At 49.4% G+C, this 22,500-nt stretch overlaps 1 protein-coding gene across 3 annotated transcripts in view; it reads right to left on the reverse strand.

Annotated features, from left to right (window-relative positions):
- Positions 1-7,698: 7,698 nt before the first annotated feature.
- Positions 7,699-22,500, reverse strand: part of bgm (acyl-CoA synthetase bubblegum family member 1) — a 27,966-nt gene continuing 13,164 nt past the window's right edge. For 2 of the 3 annotated variants that reach the window (XM_027351775.2, XM_070140741.1), the window contains exons 4-9: positions 11,522-11,717; positions 10,918-11,056; positions 10,596-10,793; positions 9,191-10,478; positions 8,829-9,075; positions 7,699-8,663 (exon numbers count right to left, since the gene is read on the reverse strand). In XM_027351775.2, the coding sequence (XP_027207576.2) occupies positions 8,587-8,663; positions 8,829-9,075; positions 9,191-10,478; positions 10,596-10,793; positions 10,918-11,056; positions 11,522-11,717 (2,145 nt within the window). In that variant the 3' untranslated portion in view covers positions 7,699-8,586. Of the gene's footprint in view, positions 8,664-8,828; positions 9,076-9,190; positions 10,479-10,595; positions 10,794-10,917; positions 11,057-11,521; positions 11,718-15,903; positions 16,192-22,500 lie in introns of those variants that run through there. The other variant, XM_027351776.2, reaches the window with a different exon arrangement.

The raw sequence follows: 22,500 nt of genomic DNA on the forward strand, positions 1-22,500 counted from the left end.
ATATATATATATATATATATATATATGCATACATATATATATATATATATATATATATATATATATATATATATACATACATATATACATTCATATACATACATACATATATACATATATATAAATATATATACATATATATATACATATATACATACATATGCATACATATATATACATATATATACATATATATGTAAACATACATATACATATATATATATATATATATATATATATATAAATATATATATATATATATATATATATATATATATATATATAAACACATATAAGTATAGGTGGAGGGTACCAGAAATAATGTCACGCGGGCACCCATGGGGAGTGGTAAGGATGTTCGCGAAAGAGGCAATCGTGGTGCACATGGAGGGGAGGATGGGGTGTTTTGGGGGAGAGTGGGAGGAAGAGGGGTAGAGAGAACTTGAGAAGGAGGATGGATATCGGCAAATACTTTAAATTTAGAGGGAATAGGAAGAGATTAGGAAGTTCTGGATATCTTCTAGACTTTCTACAGGGGAGCTGGGTGGGGAGGTCTGAGAAACAGTTTTCTTTTGAGGAGGAGATAAGGGGATAGATGTCTGAGGAGCAAAGGAAGAGAGGATGTGTTAGAACGTTTAGATTTCCTGGTGAGACAGGTAGAGTGAGAAGGATCTAAGGTCATATAGCACTATAGGGAAGTATATTAAAGGATGGATGAAGGGTGATAGTTGCTATGCGTCAACTATTTAGAGTAATATTGAAAAGTTAAAGATGGGTAAAGCAGTTGATGTGTGAATGGGCTATGGTAGGTCTAGGTAAGGGAGTTACATAAGGGTTTCACATGTGTATCCAGGAGGGAATGGAATGGATGAGTTGAGGGGGATGGGTTGTGTTGGGAGAGAGTAGGAGGAAGTGGTGTAGGAGGAATACGAGTAGTAGGATGGATATCGGTAGTAGACGGAGTTGAGGGGGATAGGTTGTGCTGGGAGGGAGTAGGAGGAAGGGGTGTAGGGGGAATATGAGGAGGAGGAGAATGGATATCGGGAATAGAGGGAGTTAAGGGGGATAGGTTGTGTTGGGAGGGAGTAGGAGGAAGGGAATAAGGGGGAATATGAGTAGGAGGATGGATATCGACAGTCATTTCGAGTATGGAGGGAGCATGAGTTGTGGAATTTTGTGTCTCGAGCATATAGCTTTGAAGATATTGGTTGGAGAGGCTTGAGATAAAGATTTTCTTATGAGGAGGGGAAGAGGAGACTGGTGTGTGAGGAATAACGGCAAAGGTAGGTAGAGGTGTGTGGTAGGAGAAGGGGTGGAACGTTTAGTCTCTGCTGTGGGTAGTGCGGGGAGGAAGAGGGGACGGTGTTGGGGCTATAGTTGAGATTGTGTGTCTGGATTTAAAGTGGCAAAAGAATTTGGTTGGGGAAGGTAGAAGCAGAAGTGGGGAAATAAGTAGGTATAAGGGAGGGGGAGGGGCAGAGCGAGCGACATTACGAAAGTAGGGAGTATGAGAGAAACTTCGTTGATGTGCTTCCTGTCTGGCTTCACATAGAGTGAGGTCATTTTTGTATCAGAGTTGCTACCTCAGACTCAAACTTGTAGGTGGGGCAGCCTCTATAAAATACATCATGGGGGCCGCCGCAGTTAGCATATGTACGTATTTGTGCTGAGCAGTTTGATCGGTTATGACCGGGTTGGGCACATAACGGGTATCGGTCTGTGGAACGGCAGTGTTTAGCAGGATGTCCAAAGCATCAATAGAGAGGGATAGTCCACCAATGTAGGGGGAATGGAGTAGCACTGTACTAATATCACATCACGGTCTTTGAGGCAGCCAAGTACTCTCTACAATCTGAACAATCAATATCCATATACACATTAAGAGTTGGATGAGATTCTACAGGAATGGGGTTGCCAGAGAGATCAGTTAAATTTGGTATTGCTATAGCTTCACTTTCAGATCTGACTGTTGCGAGACGGGAAGGATCATGTCGGGTACAGAAGGGGACCCCACCTGCTTTTGGAGACATTGTGTAAAGAGAAGAGTGTTGCCTGAGTTAGGAGCTGTAGGGGGGATCATGAGAAATCGGTCCCATTTGGCTGGGCTAAATAGAGTATTTGAGAAATTTGTAGAGTTAGGTATGGTAGAAGGACGGGGACGTGTGGAAGAGGGAGTATTGTTTAGGGGGTAATATTACGGAGAGATGGAGAATAATGTAGTAATAAGGGAAGATGAGGTGATTGATGAAGGTTGTGGGTTCAGTTCAGTTAGATTTGCGAAGTCATGCTTCGCCCGGGCTGTGTTAACTATTTCTAGTTAACTCAGATGTTTTCTTTGAACTGCATGCTTATTGCGGTGGCTGGATTGCAAGCAAGCGATCCAGCTGCCACGGGGTAAGCATGTTGCACACCCTTTTTACCAGCCCGGCGGCTGTGGTGGGTGGTCCCTGCCTCAGAAATTGTGTTTACACAATTCTGCAAGTAATGTAACAGGGTGGCGTTAGGCTTGCCGCAGTGTTTGCATAACCTCACAGTCTCATTGTCAATAATTTGCCAAGCGCATTGGTAACCTAGTCTTAGTCTGAATAGTATGACTTCGGTACCTCTTTTTGTATTTGGAGGAAGGGCCAGTGGCTCATAGCCTGAAGCATCTGAGTACCACTTGGCAGCGAGCGATTTTGTGATGTTTTCTCTATGTGCTCCCCGGAGGACCGCACACGCTGCAGCTTTGGTACCTTGGCTCAGTCCCCTTCGGCTGGGTTTAACGATCATGGAGGATGGGGGCATACCCCTGCCCTTTTCGGCTAGTTTATCAGCAAGCTCGTTCCCTTGTATGCCTATGTGGCTTGGGACCCAGTTTATGATGATTCTTCTACCTTGACTAAGGATTCTTTGGGCTATGTTTAGCACTTGTCAAGAGGTAGATGATATCTGGGGGCATGCTATGCTGTAAGTTGTCAATAGTTGCTCTTGAGTCTGTATGAATGACAACGTGTCCTCCCCTCAGGGACGCGTGTGTCAATGCTTCCATGATCGCAACCGTTTCAGCCTGAAGCGTTGAGGCATTGTCAGTGACCCTAATGGATGTTGTGGTATCCTTTGCTGCACAGCCGGCGCCTGCAGTATAGTTTATTGGATCCATGGATCCGTCCGTTTAGTATGTTATACTACCTGGCGGAGTTATTTGATCAATGACCCTTTGTGCTTGTGCCTTTAGGCTAGGCATGGAATATTGATCTTTTCTCATTGTGAGATTTAGAATTGAGAATTCGATCATTTCGTTTGCCCACGGCGGGGGTTCTTTATAATCAGGGTGAGGGGAGTCTATACCCTTGGCAAGCAATGAATCTTTTAGCTGAAAGCGTATCAAAACTCTGGCTGTATGTGTGAGCCAGGAATTGTCCGCAAACAACTGATAATCTTGTTGTAGGTGTCTGAGAACTCTTTGTCTTAGATAGGAGTTTGTGGGTGCCTGCAGGACCTTGGAAAGGAATTGTGCTGCCATTAGATCAATTCTGGTGTCCATGGACGGTATATCAGCTTCCATGAGGAGGTTGATGACCTTTGTCCATTTAGGTGCACCTAGAATTATCCTGGCTGCTTCGTTTTGTATTATTTCCAGTTTTTCTTTTAATGTGCTGGAAGCAATGAGGGCGACAGATGCATAGTCAATAATAGGACGGACAGCATGTACATAGAATGATCTTAGTACTTTGTGTCCTGCTCCTATGTGTCTCCCTGTCATGACTTTCATGACTGACAGTCTTTCCTTGGTTTTGTCAAGCAGGTATTGGATCTCCTTTTTGAAAGTGAGTGTGTGTCCTATCCATACACCAAGGTATAGATAGTGCCTTCACCCATTCCAGATCCATACCCTGTATGGTGAGTTTTTTGTTTCTGACATTGGTTCTCAGAGCCATTGCTTTGGATTTTGCTGCTCATATTTTTAGACCCGTCCTACAACACTCTTCAGACACCAGGTTCAGACAACGCTGAGCTCTAGTTAGGCAGTGATTGCCAGAGGCTATGATTGCCAAGTCATCTGCATAAGAGATGATCTTGCATCCCTCTGGCAGGTGAATGTCGAGTATGTTGGACATGAGGGTATTAAACAGGGCTGGATTAAGAACCCCTCCCAGAGGAGTTCCATTTTCAAGTGGCATGTGCTGTGAGAGGTAGCCTTGAAATCTGACATTTGCTGATCTATTTTTAAAATAGTCAGCTATCCAGGCCAAGAGTCTGCCTTTGACTCCTTTGTGGATTAGGGTCTCTTGAATGGCAAGCGGACTTGCCAGTTCAAAAGCCTTCTCCAGGTCAAGGAAGACAACCACGGTGGGAGAGGTGCAGATTGTGCTCAAGAGTGTGGAAATGCTATGAGCAGTGCTCTTGCCCCTTGTGAACCCGTGCAGGTGTTCATGGGGGGGACCCGTTTACCATCGGAGCCTGTTGAGTACCATCTCAGCTGTTTTACCCAGGCAGCTGAGAAGAGAGATGGGACGGTACTTGCGAGGCTCCTTTGCTTTTGGGATGGGAACTATTGTGGCTTGTTTCCAGCTCTGGGGCACCGTGGCGGTTTGCCAGGATTTGTTGATAACCTGCAAGAATGCAAGTTCTCCTGCAAGGCCTAAATGTGAAATGATGGGGTGAGAGATCCCATCAGATCCCGGTGCTGACCCAGAACTGGATTTGTATGATTTTCTAAGTTCCCTGAGAAAACAAGGCATCCGTTTCATCAGCTTCGAGTGCCTTGTCTCTTATGAGAGCAAGTCTTTCTGGATTTAAGTTTTGTTGTTTTTCTCTCATCATTGGAGGCAGATTGTTGGTGCTGGTTCTGGCTGAGAATTCAAGCACCAATCTGTTAGCCTCTGATTGTGGGTCATGATGAGTGCATTTCGGGGCTTGGCAGCTTGTCGCTTGCCTAACCCGTTTCCACAACTCTGTAAGGCTGGTCTGGTGCCCAAAAGTTTGGCACCATTCTAGCCATTTTTCCTGGTTTATGGCCTGGATTAGCCTTGCCTCTAGCACATCCACATTTTCATTATTGTTGTTGGGTTCATTGTCTTTCAGACATCGAGCCAAGCCTTCATGGAAGGCACACCAGTTGGCCTTGTCTATTTTCCATTTAGGAATGTGATGTGGTCTTTGGGCTGGACCTGCATCCATTAGTGTGGTGACTATGCTGCAGTGATCACTAGTAACCGTATCATCGACACACCACCGAATTCTCTCCACAATTGTTGCAGTGGCAAAGGTGAGGTCTAGGACCTTTCCCTTCACGTGCGTTGGTTCTTTGTTGTTGAGAAGAGCGATCTCAGGGAACATCTCAAGCACTTCTGCTATGTGAATGCCTGCCGCGTTCGGCCTTTTGCGGGGATTCAGCATGGCTATGTGTGCATTGAAGTCTCCCCCTATGATCACTCGGTCTTGTGCTGCAGTAGCACAGACCTGGTTTAGATCTAAGCTCTCACACAGTGGTTTGCTATAAATATTATATATTTTTATAGGGCCCCCAGGTAGCTGAATCTCAACAGCAAGAGATTCAACACCATCTCCACAGTGCGGCGGGTTGGCTATTAAGGAGCACGGGATAGCTTCTTTTACCAGGGTCATCAGGCCTATAGCACCATCCAGGTGTGGAGTGGTGAAGGCATGATATCCTGAGAAGCACACGGATCCCATAGTTAGTGTCTCCTGGAGCATGACGACGTCAATGCTCCTTGCTCGCACAATTGACTGGAGAAAGGAGTTCTTGCTTTTATAGCTACAGATATTCCACTGCAGAATGCTTAGATTGTGTGCCATGATGGTTACTCAGAGTCACTTGCTTCAGCTTCAGATTCCCCAGTGCTGGTAGCATCAGATAAATACAGATCCTCGTTGATTGAGGATTGTACAACTTCCTCTAAGTCAGACATTGGTTAAGGGTCTACCGAGGGGTGTAGAGCCTAGGTTGGAAGTGCCACCTCGGGTCAGGGGACGAGACTTTGGCTGTACAGACTCAGCCTGCAGAGGGGGCTTCTGCTGCACAGTTTCAGTCGGTCCTGACAGACTAGCTGGGGTTTCACGTAATGCTTCACCCGAAGCTAGCATGCCATCCAAGGATTTAGGGAGGGGAGCGCTGCTCGTTATCGGTTTGGAGGCTTCTAGCTTCCTTCCCTTCAGAGCTGCCACAGTTTGGGTTATAGCCGTCATTGCGACCTGCACTGCTTTCTCTGCCTCCTCACTAGTCCTCCCCAAGGCTGTTGCTACTGCAGAAACTACAGCACTCAGCAGGAGAGTCATATCATTCTCGTCAAAGAAAAGATTATCATCTACTGGGGGGACCATTGCTGTGGTCTTTGAACCTTTTTCCCTTTGGTTCTTTTTTGTGGTTTTGCCACTAGCAAGCTTGGGGAATTCCTCTCTGTTAGAGGTATCCAATTTTCGCTGTGGGGGCGACTCCTTCCTCTTAGGAGGTCGGGGAGTCTTTTCTTTTTTTATTTTGCCCCAGATGTAGGTGCCTGGGGGCGCAGGGACAAAGTAATGACGCTTTTTGGCTAGCTCCTGCTTTTTAATAACTGCCTGTTTCCTGACAGAGCAAGCCAGGCTCCAGGCATGATGCTTCTTGGCACAGTTTGGACACTTGGCTGTTGTGTCCTTCTGGCCATCTTTGTGTGCCTTGATACACACTTCTGTTTCGTGTGGCTCGCTGCATACACCACATTTGGCTTTGGCCTTGCAGTTGGCCTGGTGATGCCCAAATTTCTGGCACGTGAAGCACCTCGAGGGCTATGGCACATATGTCCTGAGCTTGTATGAGCCCCAGTTACCCAGATCAAGGGTGGTGATTGGGGCTCCCTTGAGGATAACCAGGACTTGCCTGGTTGGAGACTTTCCTTTGGTCATGCGGGAAGCCTCCACCACTTGTGGGAGAGACGTGATCACCTCCACGTCGAACCCAAGTGGGAAGCCAAGTAGCACCATCTTGGACTTTTTCTCTTGGGAGGTCAGTGGTGAGATACACACTTTACTCCCGTCTTTTAGCACCTTGATTTCCTGCAGGAAGTTCATGGTGGCTTTGTCTTTGGGGGCAATGATCATGCCCTCATCTCTAGAGATTCGGATTGAGAGTCTGACATTTCTTTCCTTCTCCAATGCCCTTACCAGCTGGTATGCATTGTCGAAGTCTTCAGGTTTTTTTGGTACCTTCGCGTTAGTCGACTTGGGGTGTGCCCTGCCTCTTCTTCAGAGTCAGTTTCCACCCTTCGTCGCTTCACGCCTCCCCTTTGCAGGAGTTTAAGGCCTTTAGAAGTGGGGGCAGGGGGTTTGGCTGGTTCAGCTGGAGCCCCTTCTTGACTGAGGGAGTTCTGAGGAGAGTTCAGGTTTCCCTCAGTCTGGTGTACATGCACATACACACGCACACATGTACATGCACATACACACGCACACATGTACATGCACATACACACGCACACATGTACATGTACATGCATACGCATACATGTACATTTATGTTTACATCTGTATGCGCGTGTTTATACAGAAGTACTTGCAAATGCATGATTATTTGTAAAGTATATGCATACGTATATGTATTATACATGGTTATGTTTATGTACGAATGCTAATGTACAACTACGCATGTGTAAATGTGTATAATGTATAATGTATGTTTCCGTGATTATATTTTATGAATATAAGGAACGCATACAAGTCATATTGTATAAACATATTTATTAATTTACTCATATAATACACAAAACAAGTACAGTGAAAACTCAATATACAAACATATCCAGATTACATTGGCTAATCTCAAAATAATATTGCCTAGTCCTGGACCACTTTGCTGATGCAGGTACATAAATTGCATTGATGACGAAAACCTTAACCTAAAGTAAGTACTCAGCTTTCATGTCCCTGAACATTAAGTGGATATACGTTTACATTTGTTAATTCAAATTAGACAAACTTGTGCGGGTATAATCCTTTCATATAAAGAATCTAGTTAAATTGCACAATACTTCTTTCGTCAAGATAAACCAAACCCAAAAGGTTTACCCGACTGAACTAGCTATGGATCATTCAAAACTCTATTCTAGTTCATAATCCTAATCAACATCCAGGTTCTTGTAGAGGAACACTTTGGTCCCAGTTTCTAGTATGCATAAAAATATTTACAGTTCCATCTGGCAGATCATACGTGCCTGGGACATTGTACGTTACTGTGAAATTAATGCATTCATTTTGAAACAAGAGAAATGCACAGCCCTGCTAAACATCAGAGAATAAGGAGCTTAAGTATATACACGTAAGTTTCCCCCTGAAGAACCGGTGACGTTCGTAGGTAGTATGGCAATATATAAATATACATATATGGCAAGATCAGTTGCATGAAAAGTATATCTTTAATATCTACTCTTCAATATTAAATGCACCATGGGATACTTATAGATACATGCTTTATTTTGATGTGCACATGAAGAAACACGGATAGTTTCCTCGATGTTGATAAATTCATGCTTCTGTTGCATTAAAAATATACTCTTTTCGGCAACAGAAAGCATGCTTATAGAAGACAGAAGGAGATCGATGGCGACAAGAATTTTAACCTTCGTAGAATCTTTCTATAGTCTCGCTGTATTTTTGCAAAACTACTGGTCTCTTTAGTTTCATGGTGGGCCCTGTAGTAGGAAATTAAATTCGATTACTAAAAATGAAATCTTTTACGATAAAAAAATAAAACCTCATAAAATTATCTACATTTCTCACTGATATATCCAGTTGACTTACAGTATATAAACAAATTTTGTATTAAAAAGTATGCATCGGGTTAGGCTATAACTTACCGAGCTCGCCTCCAGGCAAGGAAAAGTCTTTGGGCAGAACGGTCCATTTCTGAATTCTTTGGGCATTGGACGGAGCCAGTTTATTAGCCCGGTCAATCGCCTCTTGGATTGCGCGCATTACATTTGCATCGGGTCCTGCAAGGATATCCTGTATGGTGCTGGCGGACGATCCTACGGAGCGACACCAATCGATGCAGGCTGGGCTAAGAGTGTCCAGAGGCTCCCCGGAGTCCAAGTTCATATTGGTCTGAAAAAGATGAAAAAAATATATACATACACTTTACACTATATACTAATTCCCTTTAGCATATACGGTGATAATATATACTACATGTCCACTAAGGAATTTGAAAATTATGAACCTTTAGTGTCAGAAGCACAGACAGGAACTTCCGCTTGTCACCAATGAGCATGCTGTTGCTTAATGAAGGCAATTCTGCCTTCAAGTTGTCTTCAATGATGACTGGTGCAATATTTTCCCCTCCAGCTGTAATGATAAGTTCCTTGATGCGTCCCGTGATATACAAGAAGCCATCGCTGTCTAGCTTCCCGATGTCCCCGGAATGCAGCCAGCCCTCGTCGTCGATCGCCTCGTGGGTCTTCTCTTCCATGCGTAGGTACCCCATGGACACATGTCGCCCGCCCATGCACACCTCTCCATTTCCGTCTGCATCCGGGTTGTCGAGCTTCGTATAACAGCCAGGCACTGTGCGTCCGCAGCTGCCCATTTTGAAGGCCTTCTCCAGCCCGATAGTGTGAGGGCCTGTGGATTCTGACATGCCATAAATCTCAGTCAGAGGGATATCCAGACTGTGGAAGTAGCGCACAATGTCTGGGGAAATGGGAGCAGCCCCTGACAGATGCAGTTCGCACCTGTCCAGTCCAAGGACTCCTTTGATTTTCTTGAAAACAACTGCGTTGGCAATGGAGTAGCCCCACGACTTAGAGAAGTCTTGCTGCTGCTTTCGCATACTGGTCTCCAGCCCAACAGACTTGGCCCAAGTGGCAATTGATTTCTTGACTCCTGTCGTCTTGCGACCAACTTCCATCATCTTTTCATAAATCTTCTCCCAGACACGAGGGACGCCCAGGAATCGTGTTGGACGGACCTCTTTGAGGGTTTGCCCAAGACTGCCTTTCAGGGCGTCGGGCTGTGCGAAGTAGCATGTTGCTCCCGCATACATTGTGATATACAAGTCGGCCATTTGTGCGGCGACGTGAGAAAGAGGCAGGTAGCTGACTATGACTTCTCTTCCAGAGTGGAAATCGGCGTTGATGCAGTTGGCGTGGGCCGTCCAGGTGATGTTGTCGTGACTGAGCATGACACCCTTCGGGGGGCCGGTCGTGCCGGAGGTGTAGATGAGGGTGCAGCACTGGTTGACCGCAATGCGTCGCAGCCTGGCCTCCAGCTCACTGTCAGACTGCTGCTTCCCCAGTGTCACGACATCTTCCCAGCTCAGCACGCCTTCCACAGTGGGCTTCCCACTGTACTGAATGATCGCCCGTGTTGACGGAAGGCGGCCGCGGATCTTGAGGACCTTGTCCAACTGCTTCTGATCTTCCACCACCCATATCTGAGCTTCACAATTTTTGGCACAGTGTTCACAAGCTTCAGGAGAATTGGTGGTGTAGATTCCGGCAGCGAAGCCCCTAAAAAAAAAGAAAAAAGAAAAAAGTCAAATTCGGATTATAACATCAACAGCAAAATGTTTAAGAATAAATGTATTTTATCAAGTGGTTACACACCAACAAGTCCTTTGTAATTACCCAGCGAAGACAGCGGCCAGGTCGGAGATGAACCACTCGGGTGAGTTGAATCCCAGGATGCACACCCCATGGTACTGCTGGAGGCCGAGCTTAATGAAGGCCTTGGCTACTGTGCGGACTTGCTGGTAGTACTCAGCGTACGTGGTGAATTTCCAAGCCCCATCTCGCTTCACTGCAAGGGCGTTGGTGGCGGGAAACCTGCAAACAAAAGTGGCATTTAGGTATCTATAAAAGCCATTGTGCCAAAGACCAGCGTCAATACAGCGAGGCTCGTACTGAGAGAGTGGGGCAAGTAAGGAAGTGTGCGACAAAAGCTACATACTTCTCCGCAGCTTTCTTCAACAGTGTTGGTACAGACACGGGCGTGTGGGCGGAGACGCCCTGGTCACCGATCTTCAGCTTTGTTACGCCGCTCGGCTCCCACGTCTTGAGACGATCGGTTGGAATCACCTGATCGGGTCCTGGGGAGACGAAAGCAGTCAGCTTTTAGTATTCATCACACTGCAATTATACCAAACTATAGTATGCATTTTGTGTGTACGCATATGCATTGACATTATGATCCATGAATGTATATATTTGTGTATGACTGTGTGTATGAGTGGCTTTTTTCTACGATGTATATATATTCATACACACATTCAAACACACGTGTGTGCGTGTGTGTGTGTGTGTGTGTGTGTGTGTGTGTGTGTGTGTGTGTGTGTGTGTGTGTGTGTGTGTGTGTGTGTGTGTGTGTGTGTGTGTGTGTGTGTGTGTGTGTGTGCATTTTTATTTAGTATTCCATGTTTTGTTATTTTTAGGTAACCCTTGAGTAAGAAAGAACGTGCCCGAGGTCTCACGGCACACACTGCTTTGCCACAGAACAGGCATGTCGCGGGGCCCGCAGAGCACGGCCTCGCAGCGCCGCCCGCCGACCCACTCACCATTGAGGTGCTCCGCCTTCTGCAGGGGCGACTTGAACATCTCCGTCCGCGTGGCTGAGGCGGCGAGAGCAGGCTCCTCCGGCTCCGGGCTCACCGAGTGGGCGGAGCTGGTCTCGGGAGTCTCTGGTCTGGCCGACGACGACGACGACGACGATGACTGTACCGACTCTATGCTGTCCTGCTCCGCTTCCTGCTTCTGGAAGGAAACACTTGGGTTAGAACTACCAGCAACTCGACTGCAATTGCACGAAAATGAAAGCAGAAATTTCACCTTGGCGTCGCTGCAAGAACGTCTCGTTTGCTGAGAATTAGCAAACTGAAGCAAGTTTTACTTTTAGCTAAAACTTAATACTTAATACTTAGATTATCAATGTACTCTAACCCTGTACTAGATTACATTATATAAGATTGATATATACATATACATATATACAATAATATACATATATACACACATGTGTGTACATGTGTGTGTAGGTGTGTGTACATGTGAGTACATTCATATGTGTACATGTGTACACATGCATGTCCCCATGAGTAAATGTGCCTGTGTACATAGGCATGAGTACAAACGTGTAAATGCGTGGGTTTATGTGCTCGTATGGGTGTATTCATGTGTACGTGTATATACATGTACGTGTATACGTATGCACACGTGTGTACGTATGTACACGTGTGTGTACACGTGTACGTGTATACTTATGTACGTGTGTACACGTGTACGTATGTACGTGTGTACGTATATACACGTGTACGTAGGTACGTGTGTACGTGTACGTAAGTACGTGTGTACACATGTGTACGTATGTACGTGTACACGTATGTACGTGTATACGTGTGTACACGTGTACGTATGTACGTGTACACGTGTGTACATATGTACGTGTACACGTGTGTACATATGTACGTGTACACGTGTGTACGTATGTACGTACGTGTGTACGTGTGTACGTATGTACGTGTACACGTGTGTACGTATGTACGTGTACACGTGTGTACGTATGTACGTGTACACGTGTGTACGTATGTACGTGTACACGCGTGTACGTATGTACGCGTACACATGTGTATGTGTACGTGTGTACATGTGTGTGACCATGTATGTATATGTATATGTGCATTTGCGCATATACGTGTATACATGTGCATGCATGCGTGTATATGTGCATTTGCGCATGTACGTGTATACATGTGCATGCATGCGTGTATATGTGCATTTGCGCATGTACGTGTATACATGTGCATGCATGCGTGTGTGTGTGTGTGTGTGTGTGTGTGTGTGTGTGTGTGTGTGTGTGTGTGTGTGCGTGCATGTGTGCGTGCGTGCGTGCATGTGTGCGTGCGTGCATGTGTGCGTGCGTGCATGTGTGCGTGCGTGCGTGCATGTGTGCGTGCGTGCATGTGTGCGTGCGTGCATGTGTGCGTGCGTGCGTGCATGTGTGCGTGCGTGCGTGCATGCGTGTGCGTGCGTGCATGCGTGTGCATGCGTGCGTGTGTGCATGCGTGCGTGTGTGCATGCGTGTGCATGCGTGCGTGTGTGCATGTGTGTGGGCGTGCATGTGTGTGGGCGTGCGTGCGTGTGGGCGTGCGTGCGTGCGTGTGGGCGTGCGTGCTTGTGTGCATGTATGTGTGGGCGTGTGGGCGTGCGTGCGTGTGTGCATGTGTGTGGGCGTGCGTGCGTGTGTGCATGTGTGTGGGCGTGCGTGCGTGTGTGCATGTGTGTGGGCGTGCATGTGTGTGGGCGTGCGTGCGTGTGTGCATGTGTGCGCGCGTCCGTGCGTGTGTGCATGTGTGTGCGCGTCCGTGCGTGCGTGCATGTGTGCGCGTCCGTACGTGCGTGCATGTGTGCGCGTCCGTACGTGCGTGCATGTGTGTGGGCGTGCGTTAGTGCATGTGTGTGGGCGTGCATTAGTGCATGTGTGTGGGCGTGCGTTAGTGCCTGTGTGGGCGTGCGTTAGTGCATGTGTGGGCGTGCGTTAGTGCATGTGTGTGGGCGTGCGTGAGTGCATGTGTGTGGGCGTGCGTGAGTGCATGTGTGTGGGCGTGCGTGAGTGCATGTGTGTGGGCGTGCGTGAGTGCATGTGTGTGGGCGTGCGTGAGTGCATGTGTGTGGGCGTGCGTGAGTGCATTTGTGTGGGCGTGCGTGAGTGCATTTGTGTGGGCGTGCGTTAGTGCATGTGTGTGGGCGTGCGTTAGTGTATGTGTGTGGGCGTGCGTTAGTGTATGTGTGTGGGCGTGCGTTAGTGCATGTGTGTGGGCGTGCGTTAGTGCATGTGTGTGGGCGTGCGTTAGTGCATGTGTGTGGGCGTGCGTTAGTGCATGTGTGTGGGCGTGCGTTAGTGCATATGTGTGGGCGTGCGTTAGTGCATGTGTGTGGGCGTGCGTTGGTGCATGTGTGTGGGCGTGCGTTAGTGCATGTGTGTGGGTGTGCGTTAGTGCATGTGTGTGGGTGTGCGTTAGTGCATGTGTGTGGGCGTGCGTTAGTGCATGTGTGTGGGCGTGCGTTAGTGCATGTGTGTGGGTGTGCGTTAGTGCATGTGTGTGGGCGTGCGTTAGTGCATGTGTGTGGGCGTGCGTTAGTGCATGTGTGTGGGTGTGCGTTAGTGCATGTGTGGGCGTGCGTTAGTGCATGTGTGTGGGCGTACGTTAGTGCATGTGTGTGGGCGTGCGTTAGTGCATGTGTGTGGGATAATGCATGTGTGCGTATGTTTATACGTGCAAGTGGGTTTGCGTGTGTATGTGTGCGTACGTGTATACGTGCATGTGGGTTTGCGTGCATGCGTGTGCGTATGTGTATACGTGCATGCGTGTGTACGTGTATGCGTGTGCACGTGTATGCGTGTGTACGTGTATGCGTGTGTACGTGTATGCGTGTGTACGTGTATGCGTGTGTACGTGTATGCGTGTGTACGTGTATGCGTGTGTACGTGTATGCGTGTGTACGTGTATGCGTGTGTACGTGTATGCGTGTGTACGTGTATGCGTGTGTACGTGTATGCGTGTGTACGTGTATGCGTGTGTACGTGTATGCGTGTGTACGTGTATGCGTGTGTACGTGTATGCGTGTGTACGTGTATGCGTGTGTACGTGTATGCGTGTGTACGTGTAAACGTATATACGTATGTGTACGTGTGCGTGTATACGTGTGTACTTGTATACGTGTGCGTGTGTATACATGTGTGCGTGTGTATACGTGCGCGCGTGTATACGTGTGTGCGAGTATGTAAGCATGTGTGTGTGTCCGGGTTATAAATCGACAACATGAAAACAAGATAAGGCAAAGCCGCTGGCTTATATTTTTCATTATCAAAACCTCTAGGGTGAGCCAAGAATTTGGGGCTCGTGACGTCACAGGTCCCCGTTTTCTTTCCCCGGCGACCACAATGCGCCAACAGGTTCACGCACAGGATATTAGTATAATAAAATTGGTAACTGACCCCCTTTCATGATGGAGAGAGACGGCACCTCGGCAATTGGCTGTTGCCATCCATAGGGTTTGGACAACACGAATTATTATCATAAACTTCCGTACTTAAAAATCCTTGAATTTAATAGCCGCAGGGCTGGTCGGTCTCCAAGTTCCGCGATGTGCGTTTTTAATCAGAAAAAACGTGGTTACCAAGGCCTTCGAGCAATGGCTCGCTCATTACCAGTCTTGAGGTTCATCGGGGACTGATGAGCACGTAGGCCTATTCGAAAGGTCGGTTTCAATAACGAAGCTAACCGATGCTGGTTTACTTTTAGATAATAAAAAAATCACTGACGGTTTAAGTGCCATGGTATTCGCCTGCCATGTATTTTTGAAGAATGGTTACCAGCTAACCAGGCGGCATATTTGATCATTAAAAAGCTAGGCAGCACCGAGAGCCAGCCTCGGGAAGGGCGCCCAGCCAGCAGCCCCGCCAGCGCCATTATCACCAAAAAAAAGTCTTGGGTGAGGGACCGTTACCCGCGGAAATGAGCAGAGCCACGGTAGCAAATAAACTTAACTTGTGGCAATTTGTCTAAATCGCCCAGGATTCGCGAAAGCAAACCTAAAGACCTTAGCCGCGCGTTCAGAAAAAAAGGGAGGAAGGGGGTTAGGAAAGCGGGGGAGAAGACTCACTTAACAAGCAATGTCACCGATTCCTTAATTGCATCCTTCGCGAAGCTACGCAAACACGACAAATCCACTGTAACATACCGGCTAACAGAGCTCTACCTTTCGGGACTGACCTTGAATCAGCCAGTGTGTCCAGGTAAGAGGCACAGCGAAGACAAGCCAGGAAGCCCCCCCCCTCCCCCCCACTTTCTCTCCCCGTCTCAGCATCCAAACAGGAAGCGTTTACACACAACACTACTTCCATTTTCAGGTCAAATTTCAGATTCACTAAATCACTTACGCTCACTGACGTGCGAGTTCACAGGGGCTCTTTTCCCGCTCTCTCAGTTCCGCTTGCACACTAATGCTCTTTCAACGCTGCGTCCTTCGTGTCATGCGCAGTGGAAGCGTCCGTGGCGGCGCTAGACAGGGCTCGGCTACTCTAGTAGCAGCGGCAGGAGGGCGGCAGCGAGCGGAACAGGTGAGCAGCACAGGTGAGCGCCGTTTATCCACTGCCTTGTGAGGGCGCCGCTGGCCCGCGGCCGCCCTGGCCATGCCCCTCCCTCCGCCGCCCAATGCCCTCCCGCCGCAGGTGTGGCTAGCTCCTCCCCTCCGCGACCTCTCCCCGCCCCCACCCGCTGACGTCACTATCACCCGTGACGTCATATAAGCCTAACGCAGGAACAAGAGCATTGGACCTTGGCGTTCTCCTGCCAAGTTACATACGTCAAGGCAGAGGAAGCTATTCTCGGGATTTCTAAAAGAGTAACCATGTCAAAACGCGAAATTGTGACATGGCGAACGTTTACAAGATGGCCCGCGTTCAAGGTGAACTTTTAGAGTGAACCCAAAGCAGTGTATGGGTCGCGGTGGATCACCAACTTTCATGATGTGTTATTAAACTCTATGGACAAGCAACACTGTCTCCCCACGAGCACTTCCTTCACACACGGGAACTTTGTTCCCAAACGAACCAACTCTTAGAAATTCGGCCGCGGCTCCGTCGGTGCCGCAGGTCCCCGAAGAAGCCATCTACCAGACACGTGTACACGCTATTGCTGCTGCTGCCTTCCTTCCTCCTCCCTCTTCCTCTTCTTCCCTTCCTCCTCCTCCGTCTTCCTCTTCTTCCCTTCCTCCTCCTTCCTCTTCCTCTTCTTCCCTTCCTCCTCCTTCCTCTTCCTCTTCTTCCCTTCCTCCTCCTTCATCTTCCTCTTCTTCCCTTCCTCCTCCTTCATCTTCCTCTTCTTCCCTTCCTCCTTCCTCTTCCTCTTCTTCCCTTCCCCCTCCGTCTTCCTCTTCTTCCCTTCCTCCTCCTTCTTCCTCTTCTTCCCTTCCTCCTCCTTCCTCTTCCTCTTCTTCCCTTCCTCCTCCTTCCTCTTCCTCTTCCTCTTCTTCCCTTCCTCCTCCTCCCTCTTCCTCTTCTTCCCTTCCTCCTCCACCCTCTTCCTCTTCTTCCCTTCCTCCTCCTCCGTCTTCCTCTTCTTCCCTTCCTCCTCCTCCCTCTTCCTCTTCTTCCCTTCCTCCTCCTTCCTCTTCCTCTTCTTCCCTTCCTCCTCCTCCGTCTTCCTCTTCTTCCCTTCCTCCTCCTCCGTCTTCCTCTTCTTCCCTTCCTCCTCCTCCGTCTTCCTCTTCTTCCCTTCCTCTTCCTCTTCTTCCTGTCCTCTTCCTCTTCTTCCCTTCCTCTTCCTCTTCTTCCCTTCCTCTTCCTCTTCTTCCCTTCCTCCTCCTTCCTCTTCCTCTTCTTCCCTTCCTCCTCCTTCCTCTTCCTCTTCTTCCCTTCCTCCTCTTCTTCCCTTCCTCCTCCTTCCTCTTCCTCTTCTTCCCTTCCTCCTCCTTCCTCTTCCTCCTCCTTCCTCTTCCTCTTCTTCCCTTCCTCCTCCTTCCTCTTCCTCTTTTTCCCTTCCTCCTCCTTCCTCTTCCTCTTCCTCTTCTTCCCTTCCTCCTCCTTCCTCTTCCTCTTCCTCTTCTTCCCTTCCTCCTCCTTCCTCTTCCTCTTCCTCTTCTTCCCTTCCTCCTCCTTCCTCTTCCTCTTCTTCCCTTCCTCCTCCTTCCTCTTCCTCTTCTTCCCTTCCTCCTCCTTCCTCTTCCTCTTCTTCCCTTCCTCCTCCTTCCTCTTCCTCTTCTTCCCTTCCTCCTCCTTCCTCTTCCTCTTCTTCCCTTCCTCCTCCTTCCTCTTCCTCTTCTTCCCTTCCTCCTCCTTCCTCTTCCTCTTCTTCCCTTCCTCCTCCTTCCTCTTCCTCTTCTTCCCTTCCTCCTCCTTCCTCTTCCTCTTCTTCCCCTCCTCCTCCTTCCTCTTCCTCTTCTTCCCTTCCTCCTCCTTCCTCTTCCTCTTCTTCCCTTCCTCCTCCTTCCTCTTCCTCTTCTTCCCTTCCTCCTCCCTCCTCTTCCTCTTCTTCCCTTCCTCCTCCTTCCTCTTCCTCTTCTTCCCTTCCTCCTCCTTCCTCTTCCTCTTCTTCCCTTCCTCCTCCTTCCTCTTCCTCTTCTTCCCTTCCTCCTCCTTCCTCTTCCTCTTCTTCCCTTCCTCCTCCTTCCTCTTCCTCTTCTTCCCTTCCTCCTCCTTCCTCTTCCTCTTCTTCCCTTCCTCCTCCTTCCTCTTCCTCTTCTTCCCTTCCTCCTCCTTCCTCTTCCTCTTCTTCCCTTCCTCCTCCTTCCTCTTCCTCTTCTTCCCTTCCTCCTCCTTCCTCTTCCTCTTCTTCCCTTCCTCCTCCTTCCTCTTCCTCTTCTTCCCTTCCTCCTCCTTCCTCTTCCTCTTCTTCCCTTCCTCCTCCTTCCTCTTCCTCTTCTTCCCTTCCTCCTCCTTCCTCTTCCTCTTCTTCCCTTCCTCCTCCTTCCTCTTCCTCTTCTTCCCTTCCTCCTCCTTCCTCTTCCTCTTCTTCCCTTCCTCCTCCTTCCTCTTCCTCTTCTTCCCTTCCTCCTCCTTCCTCTTCCTCTTCTTCCCTTCCTCCTCCTTCCTCTTCCTCTTCTTCCCTTCCTCCTCCTTCCTCTTCCTCTTCTTCCCTTCCTCCTCCTTCCTCTTCCTCTTCTTCCCTTCCTCCTCCTTCCTCTTCCTCTTCTTCCCTTCCTCCTCCTTCCTCTTCCTCTTCTTCCCTTCCTCCTCCTTCCTCTTCCTCTTCTTCCCTTCCTCCTCCTTCCTCTTCCTCTTCTTCTCTTCCTCCTCCTTCCTCTTCCTCTTCCCTTCCTCCTCCTTCCTCTTCCTCTTCTTCCCTTCCTCCTCCTTCCTCTTCCTCTTCTTCCCTTCCTCCTCCTTCCTCTTCCTCTTCTTCCCTTCCTCCTCCTTCCTCTTCTTCCCTTCCTCCTCCTTCCTCCTCCTTCCTCTTCCTCTCCTTCCTCTTCCTCCTCCTTCCTCTTCCTCTTCTTCCCTTCCTCCTCCTTCCTCTTCCTCTTCTTCCCTTCCTCCTCCTCTTCTTCCCTTCCTCCTCCTTCCTCTTCCTCTTCTTCCCTTCCTCCTCCTTCCTCTTCCTCTTCTTCCCTTCCTCCTCCTTCCTCTTCCTCTTCTTCCCTTCCTCCTCCTTCCTCTTCCTCTTCTTCCCTTCCTCCTCCTTCCTCTTCCTCTTCTTCCCTTCCTCCTCCTTCCTCTTCCTCTTCTTCCCTTCCTCCTCCTTCCTCTTCCTCTTCTTCCTCCTCCTCCTCCTCCTCTTCCTCTTCTTCCCTTTCGTTTCCTCCTCCTTCCTCTTCCTCTTCTTCCCTTCCTCCTCCTTCCTCTTCCTCTTCTTCCCTTCCTCCTCCTTCCTCTTCCTCTTCTTCCCTTCCTCCTCCTTCCTCTTCCTCTTCTTCCCTTCCTCCTCCTTCCTCTTCCTCTTCTTCCCTTCCTCCTCCTTCCTCTTCCTCTTCTTCCCTTCCTCCTCCTTCCTCTTCCTCTTCTTCCCTTCCTCCTCCTTCCTCTTCCTCTTCTTCCCTTCCTCCTCCTTCCTCTTCCTCTTCTTCCCTTCCTCCTCCTTCCTCTTCCTCTTCTTCCCTTCCTCCTCTTTCCTCTTCCTCTTCTTTCCTTCCTCCTCCTTCCTCTTCCTCTTCTTCCCTTCCTCCTCCTTCCTCTTGCTCTTCTTCCCTTCCTCCTCCTTCCTCTTCCTCTTCTTCCCTTCCTCCTCCTTCCTCTTCCTCTTCTTCCCTTCCTCCTCCTTCCTCTTCCTCTTCTTCCCTTCCTCCTCCTTCCTCTTCCTCTTCTTCCCTTCCTCCTCCTTCCTCTTCCTCTTCTTCCCTTCCTCCTCCTTCCTCTTCCTCTTCTTCCCTTCCTCCTCCTTCCTCTTCCTCTTCTTCCCTTCCTCCTCCTTCCTCTTCCTCTTCTTCCCTTCCTCCTCCTTCCTCTTCCTCTTCTTCCCTTCCTCCTCCTTCCTCTTCCTCTTCTTCCCTTCCTCCTCCTTCCTCTTCCTCTTCTTCCCTTCCTCCTCCTTCCTCTTCCTCTTCCCTTCCTCCTTCCTCTTCCTCTTCCCTTCCTCTTCCTCCTCTTCTTCCCTTCCTCCTCCTTCCTCTTCTTCCTCCTTCCTTTGTCTCTTCTTACCTTCCTCCTCTTCCTCTTCCTCCTCCTCCTCTTTTTCCTCCCATCCTCCTCTTCTCTTCTTCCATTCCTCCTCCTCTTCCCTTCCTCCCCCCTCCCCTCCGTCCTCCTCCTCCCTCTGTGTTGCGCCCCTTGGCTCCGCACCCACACAACCGGGATTCCTTATTGCGGATTACACGCGCACATACCTTGCATCCGTTCGGAGTACACACGCAGTTGGGCGAATACCACCTTGCGATCGCCCATGAAGCCCACCATTACTTTTGCCATCAAATCCACACTCAGCCTTGATGCGCCAAGTAAGCTTCCGCGAGAGAGCAGGAGCAAGCATTCAAGAATGTCCTACCTTCTGCAGGCATGAATCATGAGACGCCTGGCGAGGCGTTCCTGGTTTATATACACGTGTCTTTGCTCCTCAAGGAGTATAGTCTATGCGTATTATGAAAGAAAAATATCTCTCGCAGAGTTCAGTGGTTTTGCGGATGCAAAAAAACAATGTAGATTTCCCTGCATATTGCAGTGTGTTGTTACACGGTAAATCGTGCAGGACTTCTCGCACCTTTTATCAACGTCCATGTTAATAGTTTCCATGCAAACGTGTACCTCTCCTAACTCTAAGGACACGGCTCGCGTGTGGGGCGCTGTCCCTGCGACAACGCAAAGTCCAGCGAGTAGCGCCCCAGTCCTCAGACGTAGCGCCCCCCCCCCTTCGGAATTCATCTCCGCACGCCGCCTTCCGTCAGCAATGGGTGGACATCCGAGCATTTAATTCTGAGCACGCATGCACGGTCCCGCTTCGCAACGCTTCGTGGAGGCGACTGGCGATGACGGAACTCTTAGAGCGCGCAATCCCGCATATTTTTCTTCCCTAATGTAAAACCCGGAGATGACGCTGGGCTCCCCACCCCATACCCCGCGGCCGGGCTTGAATAACAGCCCCTGCCTGTCCAAGGCCATGGAAAGCTGCCCCCCGCCCCCCGCCCATACCCTGAGATGTACCGATTGCCGGCCGAGAGTTGGGGGGAAGGCGCTGGTGCGCGCGAGGCTCCGCTCCAAGGACGGAGGACTGGCGGCCGGGCGGCAATGACGGCCGGGCGCACTTCCTGCACGGTTTTCCTCGCTCTTCCGCACAGCGCTTCTTGCTGCGAGCATTGTGGCCGCCGCGGCCCGGGAAGCGCGGACAATCCGGGGCTAACCCGGAGGCTTTTTCGTACGCGACAAAATGTGGCTTTATAACTTGTAAAAACGGCGCGGCCTCCACCAACGGCAGAACTTGGAATATGCTATTCAGTAACAAAAGGGCACACTTCATAAATTCTTTACTCACGTACTTTCTAATTTGTATGCTAATTATATGTATACCCGAGTACATTATTACAATCAGTATCATATACATTTTTCTTTTAATATTATACCAACACAGCATGTGCATATCGTGTTACACACGTAATTGACCTTACACAATAGCATACACCATTTGCATGTGTTGTACACCCAGCGAACATCCCACTTCACGCCGACAAAAACACACCAACAGACGTTTCAAAGGAACCCCTGAAATGGAGGTCGCCGCGCGCTGCGGCCGAGGCGGAAATACAAGGTAGCGAAGGCGCAGCGAAGGCGCAGCGAGCGCTTGTCATTGCCTCCATCTGCTGCGATGGCGGCAGCGGCGGCTACCTGGACATGCTCTAGATAGGACTAACAGCACTGACCCGCTGCCACCGCCCGCATTTCTGACGCGCCCGCCTCGGCCTGGAGAGCAGCATTCCGCACGCTGAATTTCTTTCCATTATTGCGCTCGCGCACGGATTCCCCCTGACAGGTCTTAATCCCCGTACAAGGGATTACGGCCCGTCAGAGGTCTCGCAAGGTGGAATTTCGGGGCAGGTCAGCGGGACACCACGCGGGTGAGACGCCCTGACAGGCATGGCAAAGGCACTCGAAACGCTCCTAGCTGTTAGCTACCATGCTTCACCCAAGACGCTGTTTCCTCCGAGGCGTGTGTGATGGTCCGCTCCTGCCAGCCTACTAACCGTGCTGCTGCTCATACACCGTCTTCGGTGTCGCCGTCATCCTTAATCACTCCCTCCCTGGGTCCCCTCCCTCTCTCCCCGCCCTTTTTCCCTTCCCACTTCCTCCTTCCCTCCTCTACAAACAGGTACCAATCAGGTCTCGTTTGTATTCCAGCAGCGCCTCGCATCAGATTTCTGCCCATGTCATTTCCCTGTCCTCTGTTATGCCGGGCCAGCGCTGTCCCTGCGTCTTTCTTTGCTTACATACGTACTTCCTGCTCTATCTAGACGTCTTCGCCGAGTCGCAGGCCCTTCCTCAGCCCCTACAGCGTGACCTTGCGCGCCGGCGGAAGTAGCGTCGTCCACGGCAGCTGAACGCCGAGGCAACGCACGC

Source organism: Penaeus vannamei, chromosome 27 (genome assembly GCF_042767895.1).
Source record: "Penaeus vannamei isolate JL-2024 chromosome 27, ASM4276789v1, whole genome shotgun sequence".
In the NCBI taxonomy this organism is placed as follows: domain Eukaryota; kingdom Metazoa; phylum Arthropoda; class Malacostraca; order Decapoda; family Penaeidae; genus Penaeus; species Penaeus vannamei.